Source organism: Lytechinus variegatus, chromosome 15 (genome assembly GCF_018143015.1).
Source record: "Lytechinus variegatus isolate NC3 chromosome 15, Lvar_3.0, whole genome shotgun sequence".
Lineage (NCBI taxonomy): Eukaryota > Metazoa > Echinodermata > Echinoidea > Temnopleuroida > Toxopneustidae > Lytechinus > Lytechinus variegatus.
In genome coordinates this window covers 4,669,649-4,695,364 of record NC_054754.1, presented here as the reverse complement: position 1 = coordinate 4,695,364, position 25,716 = coordinate 4,669,649, and the positions used below count along the sequence as shown (strand labels likewise).

The window sequence follows — 25,716 nt, the reverse complement described above, 5'->3', positions numbered from 1 at the left end:
CTGTGGTGCCTGCTCACTCGTTGATAACTCACCGGGCGGTGCGGGCGTTGGCGAGCTGCATGGCAGAATGCCCCTCTTGGCTGAGGAGATTTTGACTGCAGTGTCCCCGGCAATCCCGGGGGAGTCACGAAGAGGTTTCGCTACGTCCACATGCTCGTCGTTTAACTTAAACTTCTTCGAAAGAGGTGAAGCAGATTCCATGATTGTACGTAAAAATAGCTCCAGTAAATAAATAGATGTATAGCAGAGTGTCACAGAAGAAAAAGATCGCTAAAAATCAACAATTTTAATGTCACTTTGATTCGTCACCGGTTATAATTCCTGTCTGAAATTGCTCGCTACGGAAATCACATCCGCACGAAACGCGCCGCCATTTTCCTTCCCTTGATAATGTAATTTTTAACTATACAGTCAATGTTACACATTCTTCATGTTCTTGACACTAGGCAGTTTGACTTTTTGTAATTCAGGAAAGAAATAATAATTACCGAAAATGAAATAATTTATGTGTCAGGTATATTCCAAACTTTTTTAGATATCGGTAAACTATTGATTTCACAGATTGAGTATCAAAATTAAACACTAAAACTGTACAGTGGTCATCGCAAGGGGAAAAGGTACGTGGAATATACAACCCGACGCGGTATCGGACTGGACAATCCGAACGGACAGTCAGGGCGATCAGCCCTGTCTGCACACGCTAAAATTTATTATTCTGCGGCTAGCATGCTAAGAATGAACCTAATTTTTCTCTTCATTACGAAACTCATACTGAAAACTGTTATCCAACATGGATTGCTACACTCGTAAGTTGTATTGTTATGTATCATTTACACAACATTATGAGATGATAACCCTTCTTCGGGAGAACAACGGTATAGTAGCTCGAATCTAACGATTTTCTTTTAGAAATATAACAAAAATTAACCTGATTTCGAAAGCCCGACATTTCCTTTTAAGCGATGGAGAAAATAGCCTACCAACGTTATCAGTTCGGGAAAATTATAATTAAAGTAATAAGATGTTTTTTAAAACAATGAAAAATTGTGAAGATATTGAAAATAACGATTTTGAAATGCTATATGAAATTTACGCTATATTTTCATAAATTTTGGCATATTGTATCACTCATCAAAATTACTGGTAATTCGAAATCTTATCCACACTTGCTTGTAAATCTGATATAGGTTGATACACTGATAGTCAATGTAAATGATAAGTATTCATAGCCTTACTAAATTTTAACGATTCCATTAGTTTTTAGGATTTTAATATCGCATACATTTTGGAGAGTGAGCAAGACGGTGCTCACATGCGTCGCTAACAAGATTGCTAGGCGACCTACCGCGAGAGGGCTTTTATATTGGCGGGCTCCGCTGAGTTGATACATAGCCTAATAGGTGGTTCACGTACGTGCAGAGCTATCTACCCTTTGGAAAAATTGGTGATGCCGAAAAAATGCCTCTGCCGGGAATCGAACCCGGGCCCCCGGCTTTGAACGCCGGTGCCTTAACCACTAGACCACAGAGACGGGTTAGTCGCTAGGCCGAACCCAATCCGATTGACCGTCAGATAGACAGATTTTCGACACTATACCAATTATAATTTCCTTTGTCGGGTGAAGGTGGGATTAGAACAATGACAAGCCGCCATGCCTCGGCTGGATCAAAGCTATTGTTATACAGTTATACAGTGCTAAACGCCTTAAAGATTAAATTGTTTAGATTGGAAAAAAATCTTCGCCTGTTAAGTTTGAGCCTAAAGCCCAATTTCTTCAAGTTCTTTTTATTATATGATTGCAGGAGACAAGAAAAACCACATATTCGATTAGCGTGAAGCTTACCAAAAGCATTTAATCATGGTAAACGAACAGGAAAGGCTCATGAGAGGCACAAAATAGTCATCTGACATAATCAACGACAACGGTTAAAACACTTCACCATAATACTGAAATACACACTTATCACAAAAGAACACTGTCAAATTGTTGACCTATTCTCTTCACAGAATGGAAAGGAATAGAAGAAATTAGAAAGACAATATTCAATCATTTCATAATAAGATATACGAATTTAACCCATCTGGATGACAATCCTGCAATTGACCGTGTCATGATGTGATTAATAATTTATACAGTTCGTAGACGAGTCCTTTGTCCGATTGAGTCAAATACATGTATCAATTGATGATTTCGAGCGTGTTTTGAACAATGTTTCTTTCTCGATGGTGAGTGGGCCAAAAATATTTATACGATTGGAAATACGAATTATAGCAAATCCTAAATGGTCCAAAATGTTTTTAGTATGGATACTAGAACTCGACGCAAATCTTTAACGATGAAAAATAAAACTCAGCACGTTTGCCACCTGAAGTATTATCTACTATCCAGGTGGGTGTTTTTAAAAATGATACGAACGGCTTTAGGATCGACTGATGACCCCTGTGGTAAGTGGTATTCCTTAAAATATAAACGTCGGACCCCCTATATGTGGGGTCTTCATGAAATTTTCTGCCTCTGGTTTCTTCTTCTTTTGACAGTCTGTAATGTTCTCAATTGAACATGACTTGGTCTATTTATGAAGTGAAGTAGACTTGAGAAAAATGGTGGTCGGACGTACAAAAAGTTTGATCATTTTATGGAATTGCCGACTAGACACTAGATTTTTAAGAGTCACCAGTCGTTCGTAAAATCGCTCGTAAATTGCGAACTGCTATATGAAACGCCAACCAGGAATATTAATAATAGTCCTCGCAATTGAAGCATAAAAGAAAGAAAAAGCACAGTGAACACTGAACACTTCGGATCAACCCCCCAAAGATCTATTACCTTCCAAAATATTCACAACTTTGGGCCATGATAAACTGGTAATCCTAAGTGCCAAGCTGGTCTAAAAATGGTAAAATAAGATGAAATATTGCTTTGATATGGGTATACTGGCAAACCAAATCTATAAAAACATTTAGCGATCCCGTTAATGGGCAAAATAAAACATGTTGCTGTGTAAATTGAAGAAAAGATTAGTTTAAGTACACTACATAGATCCTATAAAAATGGACTGCAAGGGGAGAAAAAAACCCTCATGCATTCCCCAACACAGAATAGTATATTGCACTGATCCTAAAGAGTATAAAATACAATTACCTACTAAATCGTACCCATAATTTCTCTTTTATATTTAGGAAGTTTTACAATATGTAGCAAAATAGAATTGCAATGCAGGATCAAGCTAGATGATATCTGACTATTGCCCTTTGACAGTAAGATGAAAGCTTTTCTTTATTATGTTTGAGTGATACCATGGTAACTGGAAACCTAATCCTAATCATTCAATTGTTAAAAACAAAAATCGATATTAAATGTCAAATGAATTATTTTTTATGTTACACATCTCAGGTTACATAAAATTCAACAAGTGCCATTATTATTCCATTCAAATTGAATACTATAATTTGAGGCACATTTGACATAGGACGACTCATTAACATGGTGTAGGACATTAAGAACTTTCTTGCCCATAATTACAAGTTACAATGCGAGAACAAAACTGAGAAAAATCCAATAGTATCTTGGTTTAGGATTTGGACAGTCATGATAGTCATGTGTATGTACTAGTGACGTTGTTCTTTGGTATTCAAACAATGTTGCTACGATTTTACTCATTCCTGTCTACTATGAATGATTACAAAGAATGGATGATTGCGAAGAATTATCTCTACAAGTAAATATACTACAAACCGAAAGCTTTCTTTTAATTGAATGAACGTGAAGAAAAGTTAAAACGCGAAGTTCTTGATATCGGTTTTGCCATTAGGAATGTCAACTGAGACTAAGAAGAAGACAAAATGATAGTGAACAGGCAATTCGGGATTTATCTCGACTCTCAATTTTAAAGAATCTGAATTCAAATGTTCACATTTGACAAGCCCCCCCCCAAAAAAAAAGTATTAATTCACTTGTGTATAAACGACATATTCCTATTGAAAATATACGCTGTGATTTTCAGGAGGGGGGGGGGCACACTCTTGTGAAAGAACAACATATTTACATTATTTTTTTATCATGGCTCTCAAGGGGGGGGCTGTTGCACCCACAAATGTAATAACGCCCACAAATGTAATAACGCCCACAAATGTAATAACACTTTACCCACAAATGTAATAACGCCCACAAATGTAATAACACTTTACCCACAAATGTAATAATTTCACCCACAAATGTAATAATGCACTTTACCCACAAATGTAATAATTTTTGATCGCCCACAAATGTAATAATGACTTTACCCACAAATGTAATAAATTTGAAGGGATTTTTGGCAAATCCGTTCTGAACTAAAATCGTATAGTAATGCGTTCATATAGCACAAAAGTGCAAAGTTTCTTTTCCTGACCCGGTTAGTTAACAAATTATAATATAAATCCAAAGTCTTTATTTCAGACCCGGTTGTTTCAAAAATTATAATATAAATCCAAAGTCTTTATTCCAGACCCGGTTGTTTCAAAAATTATAATATAAGTACAAAGTCTTTATTCCAGACCCGGTTGTTTCAAAAATAATCATATGAGCCTAAAGTCTTTATTCCATAGCCGATTGTTTAAAAAATGATAATATAAGTCCAAAGTCTTTTCTCCAGACCCGGTTGTTTAAAAAATTATAATATAAATCCAAAGTCTTTTTCCAGACCCTGTTGTTTCAAAAATTATAATATAAATCCAAAGTCTTTATTCCAGACCCGGTTGTTTAAGAAATAATCATATGAGCCTAAAGTCTTTATTCCAGACCCGATTGTTTCAAAAATGAAAATATAAGTCCAAAGTCGTTTCTCCAGACCCGGTTGTTTAAAAAATCATAATATAAATCCAAAGTCTTTTTCCAGACCCTGTTGTTTCAAAAATTATAATATAAATCCAAAGTCTTTATTCCAGACCCTGTTGTTTCAAAAATTATAATATAAATCCAAAGTCTTTATTCCAGACCCGGTTGTTTAAAAAATAATAATATAAGTCCAAAGTCTTTATTCCAGATCGATTGTTTAAAAGATAATAATATAAGTCCAAAGTCTTTTCTCCAGACCCGGTTGTTTCAAAAATTATAATATAAATCCAAAGTCTTTTTCCAGACCCGGTTGTTTAAAAAATTATAATATAAATCCAAAGTCTTTACTCCAGACCCGGTTGTTTCAAAAATAATAATATGAGCCCAAGGTCTTTATTCCAGACCCGGTTGTTTAAAAAATTATAATATAAGTACAAAGTCTTTATTCCAGACCCGGTTGTTTAAAAAATTATAATATAAGTACAAAGTCTTTATTCCAGACCCGGTTGTTTAAAAAATAATCATATGAGCCTAAAGTCTTTATTCTAGACCCGATTGTTTCAAAAATGATAATATAAGTCCAAAGTCTTTTCACCAGACCCTGTTGTTTCAAAAATTATAATATAAATCCAAAGTCTTTATTCCAGACCCGGTTGTTCAAAAGATAATAATATAAGTCCAAAGTCTTTATTCCAGACCCGTTTTTTTTTATATATATTATGATATAAGTCCAAACTAAGATACAATAATGATGTTCCAGTGGAATAAAAATGAGAATCGAGCCTAGTCTTCTCTCCAGACCCAGTTAATTAAAACTGGTGGAATCAAAGTCTTTGTTGTTGTTTTAAATGATACTGAACGTATTGTGAATATACGCGCTATGAGTAAATTGAGAATCAAGCATAGTCTTTTCTCCAGACCCGGTTATTTAAAACTAAAAACTAAAACCCTATAGTAATGCCTTCATATAGCACAAAAGTCCAAAGTCTTTTTCCAGATGCAGTAGTTTCAAAAATTATAATGTAAGTCCAAAGTCTTTTTTCCAGACCCAGTTATTTCAAAAATTATAATATAAGTCCAAACTAAGATACCATAATGATATTCCAGTGGAAAAAAAGAAAATCGAGCTTAGCCTTTGCTCCAAACCCTGTTATTCAAAAATTGTAAATAACAATACAACAACAACAAAAACCGTATAAAGACCCCATAATCTTATTAATGCTGGATAACATGGACATATAGCGTAGTCTTTCAGCCAGACCCAGTCATTTGTTTTTCAAAATAAGGCTAAGAGTAAAACTATAAATGACTCCAAATCTAATACCAAGCAATTCTTGAACCTAAGAACATGTTTTTAAAAAGAGGTTTAAAATGTTGCCTTTATTCCAGACCTAATTATTACAAAAATTACGAGAAAAAAAATCTAACATAAGACCATATCATATTCTCTTGGAATAACATGAGTTGTAAAACGTACTCTTTCCTCCAGACCAGGTTATCTAAGGAATGAATTAAAAAAGAAAATCAAATCTAAAACCAGTTTTCAAAAGTTACACCCAGTAAAAAATATGTCTGTACCCCAAATCCAGATTCTTTTGTATAATAATACTAAGACCCCTACAAAACATTGTAATTATGCATTTGCAAAGAAAACGTCCATTTCCAGACTTGGTTATTATTTAAAAATAAAATTGTCTAAAACAAATACCCAATAATCTAACTACTGTGGAATAACATGGAGATCGATTGTAGACTTTCCTCCAGACACAATTATTTCAAGAATAAAAAAACAATAAAACCCAACCCCCAACAACGAATATAAGAACCAACAATCCTCCAAATTAAGACCAAGTACAAAAGCACATGTTTAGAGCGTTGTCTCTATTCCAGACCCAGTCATTTAGAAATTAATTCAAACAATATTAAAAACATAAGACTTTGTCATATTCTTATTCCTGTTGAATAACATTATTATTATGCTTAGACCTTCGTCTAGACCCAGCTATTTATAAGATAACACAAGTATTAAAAAAAATCAAAGCTAAGACCAATCTTTAAAATTAAACCCAGTTAAAATGCTTGGGTTTAGAGAGTTGTCTTTACCCCACATCCAGTTCTCTTAAAATACAAATTAAGCAAAAGATTAATCTAAAAACTTAGACACCAGCATCTCCCAAACTATAAAACCCTGTGATAAGGCATACCGTAACTTGGTATACAAATTGTTTTGTTTGATGGAAATGAAATAGATGAAATTGAATTGAATACCACAAAAACGTCAAATTAATAAAAGGCGTAAATATTCAGATCTGAATGGTACGCGCCTTAAAACCCAAAATAACAACAACAACAACGTTATTCTACATCATTGATATTGTGGCGTCTTTGTTAATATTGTTTGTCTGTTTTTATCGTTTCTAATAATTTCCTATTTTGAAATAACTGCATGGGTCTAGAGCAAAGACTACACCATATTTAAAGACTGGGCGTTGTGGCGTGCGCCTGTAATCCAAGCTGTGGGGAAGTTACAAATTGATGCAGAGGGTCGAGGTTCGAGCCCTGGTCACGTCTTTCGGATGGTGACGTTAAAGGTCGGTCCCAGACGTAAATAATCATATCTGATTTAGACACGTCTGACAAAACTCAAACACACACACACCCACACACGTTTGCCCCCTGGAAAGATTAAACCTCAAGATGTTGATGGATCTGAATCCACCGACGGGACAGCCTAACTCCGTAACTCTGGTACGGGTGTGGGAGGGGCCTCTTCTTTCTTTGCCTGTCTCTCTTTCAGTCATTTCAAATCATTTTTTTTCATATCTTATCACTTCTTGATCACATAAATCCTCTCTCTCTCTCTCTCTCTCTCTTTACTTAACGGGTCAATATAACCCAAGAAAATATATCTTAGGCCACTGAGATTATTGGAATTGTAACTAATAAAAAGAAATGCTGAATATATTACAAATGGTGTTTGGTACACTGAAAATTTAAAATACCGAAGAATTTGTTAAAACTTTATCCCCTCTTGCTAGAATGATTTTCTTTTATATAATATCTCATAGATCGTCGATCAACAACCTTATCGTTTACGGGAAGTAATCCCCATATTGTGTGCTGATATCTTACTCCTCAGTTTTTTGTTTTATATGTATTTAAAGGTTTTGTGTTTTTTTTTCATAAAAAAGGAATGAATATACAAGAAATAATAATAATAAACAAGTGGAATGCCTCTGACCGTCTCACCTGCATCACGCGATTCAAAATAGCAGCAGTGCTGACTTTGAAAACTACTATACATTGTATCTCGCACAAGATGTTAAGTGATACTTGGTTACTCTTATTTCCACGTTTTATGAACTAGACCAATACACTAGCTTACAGAGATAGGATGGTAATTCAACAAATACCCCCAATGTGGCCAAAATTCATTGACCTCACATGACCTTTGACCTTGATCATGTGACCTGAAACTTGCACAGGATATTCAGTGATACTTTATTACTCTTATGTCCAAGTTTCAAAAGTCAGATCAATAAACTTGCAAAGTTATGATGGTAATTCAACAGATACCCCCATTATGGCCAAAGTTCATTGACCTTTGACCTTGGTCATGTGACCTAAAATGCACACAGGATGTTCAGTGATACTTGATTACTCTTATGTCAAAGTTTTATGAACTAGACCAACATACTTTCAAAGTTATGATGGTAATTCACCAAAAAAAAAAAAAAATTCGGCCAAAGTTCATTGACCCTAAATGACCTTTGACCTTGACCATGTGACCTGAAACTTGCCCAGGATGTTTAGTGATACTTGATTACTATTATGTCCAAGTTTCATGAATCAGATCCAAAACCTTTTTAAGTTGTGATTGTAATTCATCAGATACCCCCAAATCGGCCAAAGTTCATTGACCCTAAATGACCTTTGACCTTGGTCATGTGACGTAAAACTCATGCAGGATGTTTGGTGATACTTGATTAACCTTATGTCCAAGTTTAATGAACTAGGTCTATATATTTTCTAAGTTATGATGATATTTCAAAATCTTAACCTCAGGTTAAGATTTGATGTTGACGCCGCCGCCGTCGCCGTCGGAAAAGCGGCGCCTATAGTCTCACTCTGCTATGCAGGTGAGACAAAAAGAAGTAATAAAAATAATACTAAATAAAATTGTTACCCTACTTCTCATACAGTGGGTGGCAAAAATAGTCAATCATGACTTATTGCCAAATAAAAACATGGAATGGAATGGTTATCCCCTCTTGTTAGAATGTTTTTCTTTTATATAACATATCATAGATCGTCAATCAACAACTTTATCGTTTTCGGGAAGTAATCCCCTTATTGTTTACTGATATCTTATTTCTCAGTTTTTTTTTCATTTGTATTTTAATGTTTTGTTATTTAGGTTTTTTCATAGAAAAAAGGAAGGAATATACAAGAAATTATTTTTTTTAAAGGACAAGTCCACCCCAACAAAAACTTGATTTGAATAAAAAGAGAAAAATTCAACAAGCATAACACTGAAAATTTCATCAAAATCGGATGTAAAATAAGAAAGTTATGGCATTTTAATGTTTCGCTTCATTTCACAAAACAGTTATATGCACATCTCGGTCGGTATGCAAATGAGGAACTGATGGCATCACTCACTCACTATTTCTTTTGTATTTTCTTAAATGAAATATGAAATATTTTTATTTTCTCGTCATTGTCATGTGAAATGAAGTTTCATTCCTCCCTGCAACACGTGGAAATTTATTATTTTAACATTTTGTGCTTTAGGCAAGGAGGTCCTAATCGTCAAATTCGTAAAAATTGAAATAATGTATAATTCAAACAATGAAAACCAAAAGAAATAGTGAGTGAGTGACATCATCGACTCTCTCATTTGGATGTAGCTGGCTCGTTCATATAACTATTTTGTTAAAAATAACAAAACTTTGAAATGTCATAACTTTCTTATTTTACATCCGATTTTGATGAGATTTTCAGCATTGTGCTTGTCTGATTTTTCTCTATTGATTCAAATCAACATTTTTCTGAAAAGGACTTGACCTTTAATGGTTGCAGGGTCTTTGTTTTGTTGTTGTTGTTGTGTTTTTAATGACTTTTATAACTGGGTCTGACAGAAAGACTACGCTACATTTCCATGTTATTCAACATAGATAGGATCGTGGGTCTTTGTTTTTTTCTAATTATTACAATTTTTGAAATAAATGGGTCTGGAAAAAAGACTTTGGACTTATATTATAATTTTTTAATTAACCGGGTCTGGAAAAAAAGATTTCGCATTTTTGTGCTATATAAACACATTACTATAAAGTTTCAGCTTTTAGTTACCGGGTCTGGAGCAAAGACTATGCTTGATTTTCAATTTACCATTAGCACTTGAATATCATTAATGTATCTCATTTGGGACTAAAATTATAATTTTTGAAATAACCGGGTCTGGAAAAAAGACTTTGGATTTATATCATGATTTTTTTAAACACCCGGGTCTGGAAAAAAAGATTTTGGATTCATATCATGATTTTTGAAACACCAGGGTCTGGAAAAAGACTTTGGACTTGCATTATTATTGTTTAAACAACCGGGTCTGGAATAAAGACTTTGGACTTATATTATCATTTTTGAAACAACCGGGTCTGGAATAAAGACTTTGGACTTATATTATTATTTTTTAAACAACCGGGTCTGGAATAAAGACTTTGGATTTATATTATAATTTTTGAAACAACAGGGTCTGGAAAAAGACTTTGGATTTATATTATCATTTTTGAAACAATCGGGTCTGGAATAAAGACTTTTGGATCATATGATTATTTCTTAAACAACCGGGTCTGGAATAAAGACTTTGGACTTATATTATTATTTTCTAAACAACCGGGTCTGGAATAAAGACTTTGGACTTATATTATCATTTTTGAAACAATCGGGTCTGGAATAAAGACTTTTGGCTCATATGATTATTTTTGAAACAACCGGGTCTGGAATAAAGACTTTGGACTTATATTATTATTTTTTAAACAACCGGGTCTGGAATAAAGACTTTGGATTTATATTATAATTTTTGAAACAACAGGGTCTGGAAAAAGACTTTGGATTTATATTATCATTTTTGAAACAATCGGGTCTGGAATAAAGACTTTTGGATCATATGATTATTTCTTAAACAACTGGGTCTGGAATAAAGACTTTGGACTTATATTATTATTTTCTAAACAACCGGGTCTGGAATAAAGACTTTGGACTTATATTATCATTTTTGAAACAATCGGGTCTGGAATAAAGACTTTTGGATCATATGATTATTTTTGAAACAACCGGGTCTGGAATAAAGACTTTGGACTTATATTATTATTTTTGAAACAACCGGGTCTGGAATAAAGACTTTGGACTTATATTATTATTTTTTAAACAACCGGGTCTTGAATAAAGACTTTGGACTTATATTATAATTTTTGAAACAACAGGGTCTGGAAAAAGACTTTGGATTTATATTATAATTTTTGAAACAACCGGGTCTGGAGAAAAGACTTTGGACTTATATTATTATTTTCGAAACAACCGGGTCTGGAATAAAGACTTTGGACTTATATTATCATTTTTGAAACAATCGGGTCTGGAATAAAGACTTTTGGATCATATGATTATTTTTGAAACAACCGGGTCTGGAATAAAGACTTTGGACTTATATTATTATTTTTGAAACAACCGGGTCTGGAATAAAGACTTTGGACTTATATTATTATTTTTTAAACAACCGGGTCTTGAATAAAGACTTTGGACTTATATTATAATTTTTGAAACAACAGGGTCTGGAAAAAGACTTTGGATTTATATTATAATTTTTGAAACAACCGGGTCTGGAGAAAAGATTTTGGACTTATATTATTATTTTCTAAACAGCCGGGTCTGGAATAAAGACTTTGGACTTATATTATCATTTTTGAAACAATCGGGTCTGGAATAAAGACTTTTGGATCATATGATTATTTTTGAAACAACCGGGTCTGGAATAAAGACTTTGGACTTATATTATTATTTTTGAAACAATCGGGTCTGGAATAAAGACTTTTGGATCATATGATTATTTTTTAAACAACCGGGTCTTGAATAAAGACTTTGGACTTATATTATAATTTTTGAAACAACCGGGTCTGGAGAAAAGATTTTGGACTTATATTATCATTTTTGAAACAATCGGGTCTGGAATAAAGACTTTTGGATTTATATTATAATTTTTGAAACAACCGGGTCTGGAATAAAGACTTTGGGCTCATATTATTATTTTTGAAACAACCGGGTCTGGAATAAAGACTTTGGGCTCATATTATTATTTTCGAAACAACCGGGTCTGAAATAAAGACTTTGGATTTATATTATAATTTTTGAAACAACCGGGTCTGGAATAAAGACTTTGGGCTCATATTATTATTTTTGAAACAACCGGGTCTGGAATAAAGACTTTGGATTTATATTATTTGTTAATTAACCGGGTCAGGAAATGAGACTTTGCACTTTTGTGCTTAATGAACGCATTACTATACGATTTAAGCTTAGATTGGATTTGCCAAAAAATCCCTTCAAATTTATTACATTTGTGGGTAAAGTCATTATTACATTTGTGGGCGATCAAAAATTATTACATTTGTGGGTAAAGTGCATTATTACATTTGTGGGTGAAATTATTACATTTGTGGGTAAAGTGTTATTACATTTGTGGGCGTTATTACATTTGTGGGTAAAGTGTTATTACATTTGTGGGCGTTATTACATTTGTGGGCGATTATTACATTTGTGGGTGTAACAGGGGCACGGGCCGGATGCCCCCCCCTTGATCCGCCACTGGTCATACCGATTTTTTAGATCTATAATCACGATAATGATGGTACATTTAAAGAATCAGAGTGAGATATGTCAACAGTTCAAGTAATTTATTTCCATTGAAAAGTGTTATGATCCTATTCGGTAGTATCCACCCTCTGATAGCCAATTAGTTCAGGACGACGATGACGACGCATGCGCACAATCACCAGCGCCATGATGACGGTCAGGGAGAAGAGAACACAGAGGGCGCTCACTGAGACGATCATCAGAGGGTCATGATATTCGGGTCCTAGATGTTTAAAATAGAATTTCAAATATAAGGCATGAGCTAAGAAAAAGAAAAGGTTACAATGTCGGTTTGCAAGGTTATAAAAAGGTGCAAATTTTTTTCTTTTTTAGGGTTAACGATGAACGGTTGGCAGGTATGTGTTAAGACAGGCTTTAATCTTTTCTTTAACGTAATCTTTTTCTGACAAGAAACGAAACGTTCTGCTATTTGAGTAAAATGCAAATGTGCGTGAGCCAATAGACTTCAATTAGATTCTGTGTGCGCGCAACACAAAGTGAAAGACGAGCTCAGCGCGGTCAAGCGGGTCACATTGTTTGGACTTTGCCTATCTATTATTATTTGATGACTTTCTTGTTTAGATCAGGGATGTAGTAGGCCTAGCAATTCTCCAGCATGAATATTCAGGATGCAATAATGGTGACAAGCTGACAGTAATAGAAAGACAGAAGCTACTCACCGTCATCGGCGGTATCAAGCAACATAGCCCTGCTGGAACGCGAGGCATCAGAAAGAGGACCGCTGGTGATGGTATGGGGTTTGGACCGGTAGCCGGCGGGCTGGAGATCTCGGCGAGATCGTGAGAGGCACCCTTGCGTGCAGCGGGAGCCCGAGTCGTTGTTGTCACAGATCAGGATTGAGCAGTGGACGTAGACCTGGAACGAGAAAATACACCGGGAATCACTATGATTTTAAAAGGTAAGACATTACTTTAGGCTTTGATATCCTGATGTCAGACACTTGACCTCATACCAATGAATTATAAAGTCCGAAAATAGAGTAGAGCCTAGGCCTTGCCATGTTTTTAACGAATACTAAGAATGCACTTGTATAGGGCCAGTCCCTTAAGTTCTAAAGGGTGAAAATCTTGGTCTGCTGGTTGTTTAATTGTAGGCCTATAGACTCTTATCAAGCTTATAGGACATCGGCTAAACTAATTTGGCCTAATATCAATTTAGTCGACTTGCCGTTTTGTCTAAACTACACTTGGGGTCCCATTGCATGAAACGATGCTATCATGGTGACTTTGCCATCTAATGGTAACTACCAAGGTAACAATGTTAATCAGCCAATCAAAATCAAAGATTTTAGGGAAGATACCATTGAATTACAAGGTTACCATTATGATAACTTTTACGCAACGGGGTCTTGATTTAATACCGAATATCTAATTTTGATTTAATGCCCAGCTGGTCTTTATTTATTCATTTGTTATACTTAACCTGTTCAGTTATGCAAAAATGCTTCCCAAATGCGCCCTGCAGTTTAACAAATAACTCAACATCATAGCAATAAAGTATAAAAAAACCCAGAATATATACATAGAGTGAATCAACAACTATCATGGAATCATTACATCTACATAAGGTTGATCATTAGGGCCAAATCGTCATATTAAAAATTCAACTACTAATGTAGACTGTTCAATCAAAACAAAATCAATTTGCTCATAATCTCACGAATTCACCTTTTGTGATTTTTTTATTTTGAAGTTTCCCATACAAGGAATTATTTGTTTTTGCCAAAAAAGTCATAAAAGTTATAAAAATCTTACAATATCAGTATTTTATAGACTAAATAAATCATTATTTTGATGGTCAGATACTGAACTTGTTATTAAAAGCAATACTTAATAACATGCATGTGCATATTAGTAATATTTTAGCAGGTTAACACGTCAGGGGCCCGTTGCAGAAAAAGTTGTGTTTAGACGCAAGTAAAAAATCAATCGCAAGTCCCAAACGCGCGCTGTTGATTGGTTGAAATACTGAGTTGCGCATGATTTTTAGAGTTGCGATTGATTGCAACTCTTTCTGCAACGGGCCCCACACTGTAAAAAATATTGGGCAAAATTTTAACCAGCACGAGGGTAATTATGTATCCAACCAATTTTGGGCAGTATTTTACCCAATGCGGGAAGCATATTGTCCAGTAAGGTTAAAATATAAGCAGAAATTACTTTAGAATGAGCAAAATTTCCATCACATTGGATAAATAACAATGCCTAAAAGAAATGCCCAATGTTGGTTGGATACATAATTACCCTCATGGAACATTTTTACCCAATATTTTTAAGAGTGCAGAAGTGTAATGATTGACCATGTCATTTTCCAAGATTTAAAGTTAGTAATGTGGCGTTATAGTGACACGACATTTGCTCCGGCGACAATTTCTCCGGGCTTCATTTCGTCTAAGATATAGGGTCAGGGTTGCAATAGAGTCTTATGTGAGGTTTAGGCCTAAATCCAGGGTTGAAGTTAGTCATTCCACTAGTGTGTGGAATTTCCAGCGGAGCAAATTATCATGGAACCGGCGTAATAGCGTATGCTTACCCTATCGTAATCACCAATGAAAGCGAAAGCGGCGATGGTGAATGCCTTGAACGTTGCAGGGAACCCTGCGTATATGTACGTTGTGCTGTCAACGGCACACCTAAAAGACAAACGAAAATAAATAAGTTAACAAGCGTCTTAGTTTAATCAGAATGTTAAGAATGGTGATTTGAACAATAAACTTATGTTGTATACACATCATTTACCCATCAGAGCAAAATGTAACGAAGTCCATGGCAAATATACTGACAGTAATCCTGGCATCACATACATCACACTGCAATTCCTTTAATACGTCTACACTCAGTATAGAGGATTGGTGAAAATAGTGTGTTGGTGAATGTCCATGTTCAATAGTATTCATTTATTTATAAAGCCCCTAGAATTTTGGTAATTTTAATCATTTCCTTTTTCTAAAGGGTATAGCAGAGAGCCAGAGACATGCTGTTTTTCTTTTCCTTGGTACACATTCGTGTATTACACGGGTCCCGACAAATAATGAGAATATTACGTAGAATCACTGGAGTAAAAAAAGGTAGAAACAACGAATGTACTTAAATGATTGCAATCCAATTTTCCCGGCAAAATAAGACAAAAAATGATAAAAATGATAATAGTATTTGGCTGAGTTGAGCAGAACCTCACTATAATTTTCTTTCTTCAAGTGTTATCAGCAGGGGCCTGGGACGATTTTTATATGGGTGATGCTGGTTTGTTGAAACAAGTTTGACACGGAAAAAAGGAAGAGATTTTGCTCCCCCAAACTGAAGGTAATTTGGGTCAAATCTCTATATTATCATATACCAAACTAATTTCCACCAAATTCTCAGGGCCATAGCAGTAAGCAGATTAAATACTGAATAGTTCCACCCCAGAAACTAGTTTTGAATCAATAGGAAAAATCGAGTCAAGCATAACACTGATCAGAATCAGATGTAATATAAGAAAGTCATGCCATTTTAAAGTTCACCTAGTTTTCACAAAACAATCATATGCAGATCTCATATGCAAATGAGAGAGTCGAGGATGTTCCTCACTATTTCGATTTTTTATTGCGATATTTCATAAAAAAAAAACAGAATTGACAATAAGGACCAACATTACTGAACAATTGAATATTAAACCGTGGTAACGGTTAAACCACATGTCCAGGGAGGATTAAAACTTTGTTCTACATGACAATGAGGATAATATTTTATAATATAATACAAAGAATAGTGGGTGATGCATCAGTCTCTGTATTTCTGTACCAAGCAGGACGTGAATGATACTGTTAATATCTTATTTTACATCTGATTTCGATGAAATTTTCGTTTTATTAAAATCAACTTTTTGTTGGGGTAGAATTGTCCTTTTTAATAAGAAACCAGGAATGCGAAGTACCCATTTTCAATAATGTCATAGCGATGATCATCCATTGGGTCTGAGGATCCTGTTGCCCAACACGACTCGATGAGGAGGGTGAGGTTTGTGACCGAAGCCAGGTGGATACCAAAGTATAAGGGCGTGCGGAGCGTCACTAGTCCGGAGTCGTTGGCAGGTGTTTGGAAGTTGGAGCTAGTATACCGCTCCATGCGGAGTGAAAACTCACCATACCCTTCCTGGGGATAGAATATTCATATAAATGAGAGATTTTGGATATGTCTTAGTTGAATTTCTTGGGGTTTAAAAATACAGAATCCTTTACCAAGAATGTGGGGGAAGTTACCCTGGTGAAAGTGACACTTTTTCTATGTGGCGCATCTTGTTTATCATAATTATTAATGTAAAAACGGGTACAGGGAAAAATCAATTAGTATGTCTATTGAAATGAAACGCAGGCCAATAGCACCAAGAAACACTTTTTGATACTTGAAACCTTAACAACTGCATGAATATTTATAGGTTGGTCACCTGGAACACTTCCGTGACCGTTGACAGCGTTGGTCCGTTTCTTTAAGGTTCAAGGTTTATTTATATCAAACATACCACAATTTCAACAATGTCAACAATAATATTATACAAGACAAACAATAATATCATACAATACAAATTATGATAGGTAAGCATAAATAAATATCGTAAAATATGAACAATATACTTAATATATTAGAAAAAAGTACTATAATGCATCCTTGTAAATTGTTGTAATATAATGACAGAGAAAGAAAATGTGAGGTGAAGATATGGGGAGCCAAAGGTAAAAGCAGAGCTTGTTGGTTAAAGGACAAGTCCACCCCAACAAAAATTTGATTTGAATAAAAAAAAAAAAAAGAGAAAAATTCAACAAGCATAACATTGAAAATTCCATCAAAATTGGAAAGTTATGACATTTTAAAGTTTCGCTTCTTTTCACAAAACAGTGATATGCACATCTCGGTCGGTATGCAAATGAGGGAACTAATGACATCACTCACTCACTGGTTCTTTTGTATTTTATTATATGAAATATGAAATATTTGGATTTTCTCGTCATTGTCATGTGAAATGAAGTTTCATTCCTCCCTGAACACATGGAATTCCATCATTTTAACATTTTGTACTTCAGGCAAGGAGGTCCTAATCATCAAATTCATAAAAATTGAAATATTGTATAATTCAAACAATAAAAAACAAAAGAAATAGTGAGTGATTGACGTCATCAACTCTCTCATTTGGATGTAACAGGCTCGTTCATATAACTATTTTGTGAAAAATAAGCGAAACTTTGAAATATCATAACTTTCTTATATTACATCCGATTTTGATGAAATTTTCAGAATTGTGCTTGTCTGATTTTTCTCTATTGATTCAAATCAACTCAATTCAAATCTGAGGTGGACTTGACCTTTAAGGTTTTGTGTTCTTATGAGTCTGACAAGGTTTGCGGGTATGCCAGTTTTCTAAGTGTGGGAGGAATTCGGGAGAGCTAAAATAAAAGGGGGAACCAATTAGTGAAATTATCACACATGAAAAATGAAAAAAGTCAATTCCTTGACAAATAGACGTTGGAAAAAAAAACCCCGCCAATCCTCCGATTGAAAGTCAAGTCACTGAACAATTTATATACCCATTGTCTATATTCCTCGACCAGATCAAACCTTAAATGAATTATTAACTTGATTAATAAATCCGGCACTGTAAACGGATTGAACTCACCTCGTCGAATACATATTCCTCGGTCTGTGGCAGGAAGGACTCGCCAAGAACCTGTGTTCTCTTAAGGTTACAAGTCACAGGGATGTGAAGATAGTGTTCTCTGGTAATGATGGTTCCGTTTTCTGGACTTGGCTTGTAAAACGTCACCGTGTTGGTAAATATTACATTCTCTTCATCTTGCTAGATGGTGCAATAGGTTTGAAGGAAACAAGGAACAATGTCAATGGACATCCCGCTTCATACGCCCCACTGCTCTCTTTAATTACTTTGCATCTACCAAGGGTATCTAAAATTTGGTGGATATTTCAAAGATATATGGGATTTAAAACTGTCATGTAACATGATGACTATTCTATCAACACAAAAGAGATACAGACTTTAACTTCGGAATGTGACCATGTACATTATGATACAATTTTAGATTAAAATCAGTGTGGCATGGTACACTGCAAATGAAGGGGTGCTAATATTTTTGTTGATATTTACAAACGATCTCAAGGGGCAATACGCCACTGGTGTCAATGATCCACGAGAAGCAATTCGTCTACTTGCTCCACTCCCTTCAACAGCACCCACACAATTAACTGTCTCTCGAGCGTTCGTCCGAAGAGGGAGACCCAGCCGTCCCTGAATGAAGTTAAATACCATGGTTCATAGACATGGTGGAGAGGGGGTATGTAATCATCCCTCGAAGGAAACATTTATGTTCAAAAGTGGGTCTGGCAGGACTATATAAGACTCGATCAACATACCTCTTGTTTTGTGCCACATCTGTTGTACATGGTGGTGATCGCAACATGCTGACTGTCGTGATCGTATCCAACACAAGACTCGTCTATGAAATGGACATCGCGGGCGTTGTCGCCGATCTCTAGAAGTGATCTGTCCATTATGAGCGTCATTGATACGCTGTCGCAGATCAGTTCAGCTTCTGCAATTAGAAAAAAAGTGGCTTCCATACTTAAGAAAATTAACTAGTTCTTGTATTTCATGGAGACCATACCTGCATGTTTGTAGAGAATCAATATATTTTCTCCTGGGTCTCCTTTTGTTTGCCTTCCCATGAAGAGGCTCCCACAAAAGAACAGAAAAGAGTGGAGTGGCAGCTCAGGATGCCGTTCGTGTTTAATATAGTATCTGCGCATCTCCTCTCCTAGCCATTTATCATTGTCAAATAAGAACCTCCCATTTTGTGTTGAAGAGGGGTGGAGGGGGAGGGGGGTTATTTCCATCTCGACATTAAATACCTTACATCTCATGTGTACTGAGCTAACCTCTGTATTACCCCTGAATTCTTTGGAGTGGGTTGTTCATGGTAATCATCTTTGACATGTCTGTGCAGGTTAAGAAAATCACTTTTTATATGTAGGCCTAGTTGATAATCCTGCAGAGGACTGATAAAAAGATACTACGGATGCCAGAATGAATTAATTGAATACGGTTGCACGGCGGAGCCATTAGATGTACTTACGATCTGGTATGCAAATAACACTAGCATCTTCGCCATGGACACAGTTATGATTTCCGAAACCATTATGCGGACAATTGAAAATGTGATCCTCATTGCCCACGCAGTGAACGTTATCCATCCAAATGGGGTCATTGCCATATCCAAAATGGGCATGCGAAGGGGCCAAGCTGGCATCACTATAGCCAAGGCTTCTACAGACAACACGTGCATCTGCCAAGTCCCAATAATCGTCACATACGGTTCCCCAAAGTCCACCGTGGTACACTTCTACTCTACCTTCGTGCGCCCCGCTACCATTCACAAGACGAACTGTGCATGTAGAATATATACAAGGATTAGGTTGAGCAGCTTAATATTTCTTAGACGAGAGAGGGGAAAAAATCTACATTTACCAGACCCTAGAAATAAAGAATAATGGGGATATTACGCCGTCCATGATCCATACCATCAGTCAATGCAAACGACAGTCCTGCCATACTCTGGGCTTTTTTTTCGGCAGCAGATTCTCTTTGCTCCATGCTAAAAGTTTAGAGGTTACGCCTAACCTGAGACTTCAATGGGCAATTCTAGAAATATCTTTCATACATCTTTCATGTATTGATTTTAATTTAAAAAAAAACGCCTCGGTGGACAAGGTAAAATATGGTGTTCAGATAAGTCATTGTTGAATACAATAGAAACCGTGAGCCTTTGTCCAGAAGACTCAAATTCCAAATTATAAAATGGAAGTTGAATTAAGTCCAGTACATTTGATAAAAAACAGTATGATTTACAAGACTTACCTGTCGAAATTGGTGTATCAGTAACGTCAGGCGGGGTGGGTTAGTTGTGGAATCTTTTAAAGTAGTGAAGAAAAATCGGTAAAATTAATGTATATCTTTATTTGGGCTGCATTATATAAATCTATGAAAGATGATAATGCGAACTGCTTCTACGAACCCATATCATGCCTAGTGAAACAAATACCTGTTTCTCATGACAAGTTATTAAATACAACATTAACTAATAGCTAGGGGTCATGGAACCCGGGGAAGGGTGCTACTTGCAGTAACCATGGTAAAAAAAAAATAACAAGCACACTTTTCGAATTGCATCAAATCGAATTCGGCTCAGCCAGCCTACCATTCTCAGATAATCGCATAACATTCGGCAGGAATTTGTCTCGTTGTGTCATTCATAATTATGATGTGCATTCTAACTTATTTACCTTCAGCCGCATAAACGAGACTCAATCGAAGCTGAAATCCCGTGTCAGTGACAGATGAATCAGTAGTGAACAGCATCCAACTTTCGGAAGAGTTTAGCCTGAAAGAAAAAAAAAAGAAAAAAGTTTCGGGGTTGAGAATATGACTAAGAGTGTGGTATTTGTTATTATCAAGAGGTGTACACTGTAAAAAAAATGATTTTACAGAAAAAAGATTTTGCAGAAAGCAATAACAGAATCATTCTGTAAATTCATAAAACAGGAATTTTTCTGCATTTCAACAGACCAGGTCTGTATAAAAAAGGGGAAAAGGGTGTTTTATTAAAGGAAATTTGTAAGGTTCTATACACCAAGATTACGCAATCTGGTTTCGAGACTCTGCTGCAGGAACTTCTTTTGAGGATAAAATTTCTAGTAACATAATTGTATCAATGTTACTTAAACAATTTTTTTTTCTAGTAAAATTATGGTCTAATATTTTATAAAAATCAGAATTCTTTTTTAAATTAGAAGCAGGCTGAAATATGAGGTAACATGCACGATACCAAAAAAAGCTGTTTATTTACTTTCTTCTACACTGCTGTATAAACTTAGCTGTTAGTTGCTAAACAGTTTTAAGACGGACAGCCAACCTGCCAGAAATGTTGAGTCTTCTGATCTGAAGGTGATGAGATGAGAAAAGGCTGGAATGAGTTGGAGAGGTCAGAAGTGAGAGAGGCCCAAGTTAATGAACGAACGCTGGCTTGAATTGTCGAGTAGAGTTCCAGAGCAGGGGCCCGTTGCAGAAAGAGTTGCAATCAATCGCAACTCTAAAAATCATGCGCAACTTGATTTACAACAAATCAACTGGGGTCCGTTGCAGAAAGAGTTGCGTTTAAACGCAAGTCAAAAAATCAATCGCAAGTACCAGATGCGCGCTGTTGATTGGTTGAAAATCAAGTTGCGCATGATTTTTAGAGTTGCGATTGATTGCAACTCTTTCTGCAACGGGCCCCTGGGACTTGCATTCGGGACTTGCGATTGATTTTTTACTTGCGTTTAAACGCAACTCTTTCTGCAACGGGTCCCTGCTCTGGAACTCTACTCGGCAATTCAAGCCAGCGTTCGTTCATTAACTTGGGCCTCTCTCACTTCTGACCTCTCCAACTCAATCCAGCCTTTTCTCATCTCTTCACCTATTCAAGCCTCTCATCTTTTCTGGTTTACAGTCCTTTAAAGGACTACACAACACTGATTTCAGCAAAACAATATTCTACTCACCGACTTCCAATTTCTAGCCTCTCCATAACACTTTTACTCTTGTCCATTTTTATTATTCATTTTGTAATGTAAACCACTTCCGCGATTGCCAATACCACCATGATTGCTTAATATTTAAACAACCATGCTTAATTAATCGAAGAATAATATATGCTGTTTAAGATTTCAAACAGTTGTTTAAAATGTTAAACAACTGTAAAGTTCATACAGTGAACAACGTTTTATAAATATTCTAAATAATAATTTTACTGTGTGTGATAACAAAAAACAAAATTATCATATTATGTCTCCCATTTGCTACCCTGTTTTTACACCATAACAAAAATCAGTTGATCATTAATATTCTCGAGAAATAAAACGTGATTTGATATTACTTGTCCTGAAATTGGATATGATTTAACTTAGCTTAGCTTGTTCTCGAACCTGAATTTTTTTCATAAATCAAATTAATAAATTAATTAATTGATTAATCAGTATATAATTCATTCATTCACCCATTCATTCATTTTTATATTTACCCAATATATACACTTTTTCCTCACGAGCTGAAGTTATTTGCCCAAAATATTAACTTTCCTAAAACCCCCGAAGTTTCAGTCTGTGTGTCCAAATAGATATGTGATACATTTCCATTCTAGCTTCGTTCTGATTGTATAGGAATAAAATTTAGGGATAAAATTTTCGCCTGCTGCCTTTTGATAATAACAAAATGCAATTTATTATTTTTATTATATAACAAGTAACAAAAAAAACTTTTTCCCCGGGACTCACTTGTGGAATACATAGATTCTTTGTTACTAGTATTTCATACGGACCTCATATATCCTGGATGGGATGTTCCCGTTAACGCAGCCAGCATAACACTTCCAGGGGATGATCGTGATTCTCCAGTCCCAATTAAAAGGTAATCATAATCCCATTCAAGATCAAACACCAAGAATTCAACAAGAACATCATATCCTGAAGGAGCCGTAATATACCAATTATAGTAGACGTTGTTTGGGTAATTCCAGGGGTAATTTGGAGACGCGATGATCTGCGGTTGCCCAACAGCGAGAGTCACATTTTCTTCTGTAAAACGATTCAGAAAAGAAAAAATTGGTAAGACTCCATTTCCGATGAATAATTACTTAATAGATCGTATGACATACATGTGTATGCTTAGCCGTCAATGGTAAATTTTTACATACGATGACCGATGGATTGGAAAATGGTTAAGCAAATAACTCAATGACAAAAAAGAAATAAATCACATACTTTATATACATTAAACATTATGTTAAAGAGGAATCCAACCTTGGACTTAAAATGTGTTGGGAAGGAGAAAAAAGTGAGAGGAACTGGAAAGCAATGAGAAGGTTATGGCTGCTTTAAAATTGAGATCCCTAAGACTGTAATTTTCAAATTGGCAACTGTGGACGTAAATTACGACAATGGACAAGGACAATCCTGTGATTTTTCTCACATATTCCCCTGGGGCAGTAATAAAATTATAACCTAGGTAGCATATAGTTTTATGTCCTCGTGAAATAAAATAATAATTTGAAGAAAAAATTTTGAAAAAAAATACATTTTTTAGCCATCTTTTATATTAAAGTAGAAGAGTAGTGCTGCCTTATATCACTATGACACCACAAATGCGGCCAATTTGAAGTCTCCGTGGATATAGTGATAACCAATTTTTAAAACTTTTAAAAATTCATGACATTCTTATTGTTTGCCCGATATTCAAACTGTCACGTATCAACTTGACTGATTTTTCAGTCGGCAGAGCTTAAAAATTGAGCTAATCTAAAATTTCAAAATAATTTGTGATTGAGCTGAATCATCAGATCTCTGGATTGCATAAAACCCATTGTGCAGATAACTGTTTTATGAAAATAGGCGAAATTTTGAAATGGCATTACTTTCCGATTTCATATTCGATTCTGACAAAATTTTCATCATTATGCTTTTTTCTCGCTCTTTAAAAAAAATTGAAATCGACTTTTTTTTTGTGGGGGGGGGGGTGATTCCATTCAAATGCGTGTATGTGCGTGGGTAGCTGAATATGTAGGTATTTTACGTATAAATTAATATATAGGCATATATGGGTTTGTGTGTGGCGACGTTTTGAGGAGTGCAGAACATGGTATATGGGGCAAAATAATTGTCTTAAAAGATGAAAATGTTTCCAACAAAGAAAACCATGAAGGTCTATGACAGATTATCTTTATAGAAAACAACCCATTTTATCGTTTTTGCTCTGCTCTTTTCTTTGTTCGTCGTCGAACTCCAAGTACCCCGTCAATACATCGCTTTAATTGTTGTGTATGTGTGTATACATATAAGCATGATTATGCACCTATATGACTGGGTGTAGGGTTATACAAATAACCTCGTTATTCTTTTATAACAGAATACCAAATGACGCGAGGCACACACACAAAAAATTACTCTTCGAAATTGATTTCACCGTATTTTGATTATGATAATGATAGTTATGATGATAATGATAATTGTAAACTAAGTTGTAGAAAGAATATCACTACATTTTAAAAAAAAGTTCGAAGCCCGGGGATTGGCGACTATGCCGCACAGCCCCCCTCCCCACCTGTAAAGTCGGCGGGGGGGGGGGGGGGGTGGACGCATCCCCATCTCTGGCTATCTGCGACCCCTGGATGGACAATCAATAGCAAGATAATATATCAAATTGTATCAAGAGGCAGGTTATTTGGAATTTCCTTCACAACTCTGTGAACACATGGGGCAACCGATTTTCGAAGAAACCCGGTTAGGAAAAAGAGAAGATGGTTTGAATCACTCTTTATTGCTACAGGTTTGAATGTATGACAAATATTCTGGAATAGCCCCTCTTGTACAATAAAGCCATGGAGTAGCACACATACGTACCTCCTTCGAAGGGCACAGATGTAGTCCATATGTCCCAATATGGTGTACTTGCTGAAAAAGAAACTGTGTTCAAAACCATGTGTAGCTGAAATTGTCTAAATACAATATACCTTAATGAATTCAAGAAAAAATAATGTTCACACTATCATTCCGCGACTGGATTTGATTTTGATTAATTTTGATTACTCCAATCTATACTGTACAATGTAAACAATTATAACATTACAAATATACATATGGACATGGGACACGTTCATTAACTGCTGTAAATTTTTATTAGAAGTGAATTACATCGAGCTGCAGAACGAACAGTGAAACAACTATTTAGGCGGAATGTTGTCTGCATTGATGTGCTCTGAATTTAATCATTAATCTTACGTACCTGTCGTAGTAATGGGAGCGGGGTCGGTTGTTACTCCTGAAAGAAGATAATTAGAAATTTATGAATATGAAAAATCTGCTTGGCTTCTGGAGAAAACAAGAATAATGATTGGT

At 35.4% G+C, this 25,716-nt stretch overlaps 2 protein-coding genes across 2 annotated transcripts in view; both read right to left on the bottom strand.

Annotated features, from left to right (window-relative positions):
• Positions 1-12,647: 12,647 nt before the first annotated feature.
• On the bottom strand, positions 12,648-20,687 carry LOC121428980 (deleted in malignant brain tumors 1 protein-like; the record flags this gene model as incomplete). Its single annotated transcript, XM_041625876.1, has 8 exons — positions 12,648-12,947; positions 13,405-13,600; positions 15,278-15,377; positions 16,661-16,878; positions 18,395-18,574; positions 19,147-19,325; positions 19,866-20,174; positions 20,648-20,687. Coding segments are annotated over 8 exons (1,377 nt in total), but the record flags the coding sequence as incomplete, so codon positions are not given.
• Positions 20,688-21,064: 377 nt separating this feature from the next.
• LOC121428979 (deleted in malignant brain tumors 1 protein-like) overlaps positions 21,065-25,716 on the bottom strand; it is a 56,777-nt gene continuing 52,125 nt past the window's right edge. Inside the window, exons 22-25 of the mRNA XM_041625875.1 lie at positions 25,604-25,639; positions 25,222-25,272; positions 23,145-23,400; positions 21,065-21,170 (exon numbers count right to left, since the gene is read on the bottom strand). Coding sequence (XP_041481809.1) covers positions 21,065-21,170; positions 23,145-23,400; positions 25,222-25,272; positions 25,604-25,639 — 449 coding nt within the window. The remainder of the gene's footprint in view (positions 21,171-23,144; positions 23,401-25,221; positions 25,273-25,603; positions 25,640-25,716) is intronic.